Source organism: Acanthisitta chloris, unplaced genomic scaffold (genome assembly GCF_000695815.1).
Source record: "Acanthisitta chloris isolate BGI_N310 unplaced genomic scaffold, ASM69581v1 scaffold31821, whole genome shotgun sequence".
NCBI lineage: Eukaryota > Metazoa > Chordata > Aves > Passeriformes > Acanthisittidae > Acanthisitta > Acanthisitta chloris.
In genome coordinates, this window is record NW_008654837.1 from 8,446 (window position 1) to 14,923 (window position 6,478).

Genomic DNA, 6,478 nt, shown 5'->3' on the forward strand with positions numbered 1-6,478 from the left:
AGACACCACCAAGGAGTCAGTAGCAGCTGGTGGGAGCAGACCCCCCTTCTAAGCAGACATGATAAAGGGCAGAGGTCTGGCAGGTGAGGGAAGAGCCTTCCTCCTTCTTTAGTCTACCTCTTCCATGCGGGATGCATCTTCATCTCCCTCCAGAGGGGGGATTTCTTCAGGGACAGCTGCACTGGGCTCCTCTGCAGTCACCTCATCTTCATCAATGCCTATGAAAAGGGGGGAAAGGACAAGATGAGGTCTCCAAGTGACACCAGATGCCAGAAGCACAGCCTCTTCCAGAGCAAAGGCCCACAGCCTGAGGAACAGGGCTACTGGCATACAGTAATTCACAGAATCACTGAATATCCTGAGTTGGAAGGGACCCCATCAGAATCATCAAAGTCCAACTCCTGACCCTACACAGGGCAGCCCCAAGAATCACACCATGTGCCTGAGAACACTGTCCAAATGCTTCTTGAATTCTATCAGGCTTGGTGCTGTGACCACTTCTGCAAGGAGCTGTTCCAGCACCCAAGCACCCTCTGGGTGAAGAACCATTTTCTAATACCCAGCCTAAACCTCCTGGACAACGTCAGGCTATTCCCTCGGGTCCTGTCATTGGTCACCAGAGAGATCAGTGCCTGCCACTCCGCTTCCCTTTCTAAGAAAGTTGTAGACTGTGGAGGTCTCCCCTCTGTCTCCTCCAGGCTGAAAACTAATAGAATACAAGTCAACATTATTAACAGAGTTACTGTCAACTACAGCACTAATCCTGAATCAGTAGCATGTTCCCAGTAACATCTGCACTAGTTGATGGATACTACCTACGCCATTGGAGTGCACTCCTTAGCCAGTAGAGGTTAACTACAAAAGACATCACTCAGCACCACAAAATCCTGAAGTGAATGTGGTTTAAGCCATGAACGTTTCCCTCAGGACAAACACTGTAAATCCAGCCAAGTCACAACTACAGCAGTTTCAAGAATCCAAAGCTAGTTAGTTTCCAACACTGCCAGGTATTTCAGTGTATTCTGAACAGAAAGTTGTGCTACCATACAGACCTCTTACCTGCAGCTTGAGTAATACAAGACCCTACTCCTACTGAAACTAGGCAGTAAAGAGTTACTGATTTACCTGTGCCAGCCACAGCACCTCCAGATCTATGTTTTTACCCAAGTAGCAAATTTGGCTGGGTGCAAGCACAAGCTGTTTCACCAGATGCATCACATCACCCATGACAGATTTTTGACATTCACCCTGAAGGAATGAAAAACCTCAGCTTGTCATCTGAACAGCCTGGTGCGGGCTCCTGGCCTTGTGAAGGAAAGGATAGTCCAGTCAGAGCCCTGAGCCCTCCTGAAGTACCTCGTTCCAGGTTTCCACTTGCCCCTGGGTCACCTCATGTACACAGACAGTTCTGCACATCACGCCAGCACAGCTCACTTACTGGCCTCCCCCTGCCCCAAGAGAGCCACACACTAGCCTGAGCAGTTAACCTGCTTTCAGGACCATCTCCAGGCCTAAGAAGCTGCACGGGTACTTACCAAGCCCCAGTTTGATCATCCTGTAGATGCGGTTGGAGTGGGTCTGAGGATCTTCCAGGGAGAAACCAGAGGACAGCAAAGCAGTCTCGAAGAGTAGCACCACCAGATCTTTGACAGCTTTGTCATTCTTGTCAGCATCAGCCTTCTGGCGGAGGGTTTCCACAATTGGGTGGTCAGGGTTGATCTCCAAGTGCTTCTTGGCCATCATATAGCCCATGGTCGAGTTGTCCCGCAGTGCCTGAGCCTTCATGATGCGCTCCATGTTGGCCGTCCAACCGTAGGTGCTGGTGACGATGCAGCAGGGAGATGAGACCAACCGGTTTGAGACAGTGACCTGCCAATGTAGCCAAGGGTTAGCTCAGCAAGGTCACCACATGACCTGGATTTGGCCCAGCCACAGCACACATGACAACCCAGGTGTTTGCCCCAGGTTCACCTGAGAACACCCCAAAGCAAGCAGAGATCCTTCAAGTGGCTCCAGGACTGCTGCACACACTAGTTTGGACAGCTCAGCCAGTACTTGGAGCACCCACTGCGTGTTTCCCACACTTACCCTCTCCCATCAATGCACGTATTTGGGTCAGTGCCCCTCGCCTGCAGCCTGGCTGCTTAGAGCAAGATGGTGCATGCTGGGACCTCCAGTCTCCTTTAGCGGCTCCTCTGCAGGAGATGAGAGGCATGCATTGAGCCGGGGCCCTTGCCTGCAGCATGGAGGACCCAGCCCTCCTCCCCTCCAGCCCATATCTAAGCTACCTGCCCATCTCACCTTCTCCACCTTCTTGTCCAGGATCTCCTTCATAAGTTTGCAGAGGGTCTCAAACTTAGCCTTGCTCTCCTCCATCTTCTTTTTCTCCTCCTCATCCTCAGGCAGCTCCAGCCCCTCTTTAGTGACTGATACCAGGGTCTTGCCATCAAACTCCCTGAGCTGCTGCACGCAGTACTCGTCAATGGGCTCAGTCATGTACACCACCTCGAAGCCACGCTTCCGCACACGCTCCACAAAGGCTGAGTTGGCAACCTGCTCCTTGCTCTCCCCTATGTTTGTGGAGAGTAGAAGTGAGACGTTAACAAGATGTTAAGAGCTGGTTACAGCAGGACAAACCGCACCAGTCTCTTGGAACCCCTAACATAGAACTGGCAGCAGCCAGGGATCTGTCTAGGCCTGGTGGCCTTTCCCAGCCCCTAGGAATGGGTTGCAATTCAGCCGGGACAGCCTGCTGAAGGCAGCAGAAAAGGTTAGGGTTGGTAGGCAGGTAACCTGCCTCCACCTCGTTAGGGCTCAGAGGAGCTCTGACTCACCTGTGATGTAGTAGATACTCTTCTGGTTCTCCTTCATACGGGACACGTACTCTGAGAGCGAAGTCACCTCATCGCCTGACTGGGACGTGTGGTAACGCAGCAGCTCCGAAAGGCGCTTTCGGTTGGTTGAGTCCTCATGGATGCCCAGCTGGGAGCAGAAGAGATGTATGAAGCCTCCAGGTTGGGACCTAGATGCAACTTGGCTACCCCTGAGGTACAGCCATGTCTGCCCACCTCCCAGTCATTTATTTGGCCTAGGGCAGCCAGAAGGAACAGCTACCCACAAAGGCTCTCTGAGGCACTCGGCAAGAGACCCCCTCCCTCTGTCCTAATACCAGTGGCAAAGAATATATGGCACCAGGACAAGATTGCTCCTCAGGAAAATGGGTCACAGGCCCCTCCCTCCTCCAGGTGCAGGGCGCCCAGCTCACCTTTAGATTCTTGGAAAAGGCCTCGTAAAATTTCTTGTAGTTCTCTTTGTCCTCTGCCAGCTCGGAGAAGAGCTCTAAGCATTTCTTCACAATGTTTTTGCGGATCACCTTGAGGATCTTACTCTGCTGGAGCATCTCACGAGAAATGTTCAGAGGCAGGTCCTCCGAATCCACAACGCCCCTGATGAAGTCTGAGTAGGGGAAATGGAAACAAGGGTCAGGTCAAGGAGTCTGAGCTGCATCACAGGAGGAAAGTGCTAAGGCATGGACTGCTGTGTGCCCACACCAGCTAGTGCCTCATGCAGCCCCTTTGTACTGGGAGTGGTATCACAGGCTGTGAGGGTCCCAGCTCCACACTGGGAGGCTGAGGCAGGGGGCTCTTACTCAGGTACTCGGGGATGAGCTCGTCACAGCTGTCCATGATGAAGACACGCCTCACATACAGCTTAATGTTATTCTTCTTCTTCTTGTTCTCAAAGAGGTCAAAAGGGGCACGGCGTGGGATGAAAAGCAGGGCCCTGAACTCCAGCTGCCCTTCCACGGAGAAGTGCTGTGGAGTCATGGAAGAAAACAGCTGCTGGTGTGCTTTGCTTTTTACCCCTTCCCCCAGGACCCACTGTGGGGAAGCTGAACTGCCATTCATCAGCACTGAGGCTGTCAGGGAGGCACAGCAGAGTCTGTAGTATCCAAGAGGCCTTACATCCCCTGCCTCAGCCCCGCTGTGCCCCATGTGCCAGGAGCCTCTGGCATCCAGCCGGCTTGGACAGAGGAGTCCTGTTTCTAGACTAGCACTGCCAACCCATCCATCTGCATAGGAGTCATAGTGCAGACTGCCACTGCACCACCAAGTGGCCTGGGAACCCTCAGTCCCACCAAGGGACTCTTGATATGGCCTGGGAAGGGGCCCTCTGTTGCTCCTTGGAAAGCAGGGTAGCCCCAGCACCCACCTTGACAGCCAAGTGATCCTCCCAGTCATTAGTGAGGCTTTTGTAGAACTCTCCATACTCCTCCTGGGTGATGTCGTCAGGGTTGCGGGTCCAAATCGGTTTGGTCTTGTTCAGCTCCTCTTGGTCAATATATTTCTCCTTGATTTTCTTGGTCTTTTTCTTCTTGCCTTTGTCTCCCTCCTCCTCCTCGTCAGAACCCACATCTTCAATTTTGGGTTTCTCCTCATCTTTGGATGCTGACTCTTCCTCTTCCTTATCATCTTTCTCCTCCTCTGCCTCATCATCACTGATCTCTTTCTCACGTTCCTTCTCCAGCTGTAGAGAACAGGACAAGCAACAGTCAGGTTTCACCCCAAGCAACTGTTAACAGGAATCCTTTTTGCTCCAGATAAGAAAAACAGGTGTCCTCCAAGGCCCAAAAAATGCAACATCTGGAACCAAAGCTTCTCTTGGAACCAACCCTCAAGAGTCCCTCCTCATACAACCAAAAGCTGCATCTGAGAAGATGAAGCAAGCAGCAGGACACCGTTTCCTCCATGGCTGGTTTAGGTGACCTCCAGCTGCACAGACCAAAGGCATGGCTGGAGATACCCACCTCCTTCCCTTCATCTCCAAAAAGCCCTCAGCCTCAAATCACCCCTGGCTACAGAAGCTGGGAGCACCCAGCAGCCAGGAACTACAGAAGGTGCAGAAGAGATCATACTCTGAGCATTTACAGGCTTCTTGTCCCAAAAACACCCACCCCTGCCACCAACTTCCCCTGTGTGGGTCCCCAGAGTCCCTTCCTTACATACATAGAGTGTGATGGGGTAGCCAATGAACTGGGAGTGCTTCTTCACCACCTCCTTGACACGCCGCTCCTCCAAGTACTCTGTCTGGTCCTCCTTCAAGTACAGGATCACTTTGGTGCCACGTCCGATGGGCTCACCTGTGGTGTGGGGAGAGAAACATCAGTGTTTCAGGGTTAAGGGGTAGAGAGCACGTGTGACCAGCTCCTCAGGCCTAAACACTGCTGGGCACCCAGCATTAACAAGTGTGAGTGACAATGCAGCACAGCTCTAGAGAGCACTAGAAAAATCCAAGAGAAATATGGGGCTTTTTCTTATTTTGTATAATGCATACCATGGTCAGTTCGGACAGTGAAAGAGCCCCCAGCTGACGACTCCCAAGCATACTGCTCATCATCATTGTGCTTGGTAATGACAACCACCTTCTCAGCCACCAGATAGGCGGAATAGAAACCCACACCGAACTGCCCGATCATGGAAATGTCTGCACCAGCCTGTGGAAAGAGAGAAAGGCTGATAAGATCAGTAAAGAGACAGAAAATGTCTGCGACTCAAAGCCAGGTTGGGATGAAGCCTTGAGCAACCTAGTCTAGTGGGGAGGTGTCCCTGCCCATGGCAGGGAGGGCTGGGACTAGATAATCTGTAATGTAAGGTCCACTCCAACCTCTAAAATGTTATGATTCTATGACTGATTCACAACAGCAAAAAATGGGTCAGCACACAGAGTGAAAACAGGCAAGTGCCAACAGGCAGCCACAGCCCTACCCTCAGCTCCTCCCTGCTGCTGGAGAGCTGGGAAAGCACACCTGGGCAGGGCAACACCTCCCATAGTGAAAAACGGCAACAGGGTCTCTATTTATTATTTAGCACTTCTACACCAGTGCAAGCCTGTGACCCTGGCCCAAGGGAACCCACACAGACAAAACCAACTCACCTGCAGGGCTTCCATAAAGGCTTTGGTCCCGGATTTGGCAATAGTACCCAGGTTGTTGATGAGGTCTGCTTTTGTCATCCCGATGCCAGTGTCCACCAGGGTGAGCGTGCGGTCCCGGGGGTTGGGGACAATGTCGATCTTGAGGTCCTTCCCACTATCCAGCTTGGAAGGATCAGTCAGACTCTCGTAGCGGATCTTATCCAGCGCCTAGGGAAGAGGATGATGCTTATCACGGCCTCCCTTACTCGACAGGCACCTCGCTCCCCCCGGGCACCCCCGGCAGGGCATCAGCCCCCCGACGCCCCGGACTCACGTCGGACGCGTTGGAAATGAGCTCCCGCAGGAAAATCTCCTTATTGGAATAGAAGGTGTTGATGATGAGCGACATGAGCTGGGCGATCTCCGCCTGGAAGGCGAAAGTCTCCGCATCCTCCTCCTCGTGCTGCACTTTCTCAGGCATCTGCAAGGCAAAGCGCAGACTATTTTGAGCCGATCGCGGAGGGGGCGGCGCGGGCACACTGGGCCCAGCCCGGACCCACCGCGC

The 6,478-nt window shown here is 52.8% G+C and overlaps 1 protein-coding gene across 3 annotated transcripts; it reads right to left on the bottom strand.

The window, feature by feature from the left end:
- On the bottom strand, positions 1-6,394 carry HSP90AB1 (heat shock protein 90kDa alpha (cytosolic), class B member 1). Of its 3 annotated transcripts, none has more exons than XM_009083699.1 (11): positions 6,248-6,394; positions 6,067-6,141; positions 5,335-5,482; positions 5,007-5,140; positions 4,213-4,527; positions 3,650-3,815; positions 3,266-3,456; positions 2,835-2,982; positions 2,302-2,570; positions 1,536-1,869; positions 1-218 (listed from the first exon to the last, which is right to left on the bottom strand). In XM_009083699.1, exons 1-11 carry the CDS (start codon positions 6,392-6,394, stop codon positions 109-111), a joined length of 2,037 nt encoding a protein of 678 aa, XP_009081947.1. In that variant the 3' UTR covers positions 1-108. The 3 variants fall into 3 exon arrangements, with proteins under 3 accessions (XP_009081947.1, XP_009081946.1, XP_009081945.1); XM_009083698.1 differs by having other exon boundaries at positions 5,335-5,464; positions 5,935-6,141; XM_009083697.1 differs by having other exon boundaries at positions 5,335-5,494; positions 5,935-6,141.
- Between the last annotated feature and the right edge of the window lie 84 nt (positions 6,395-6,478).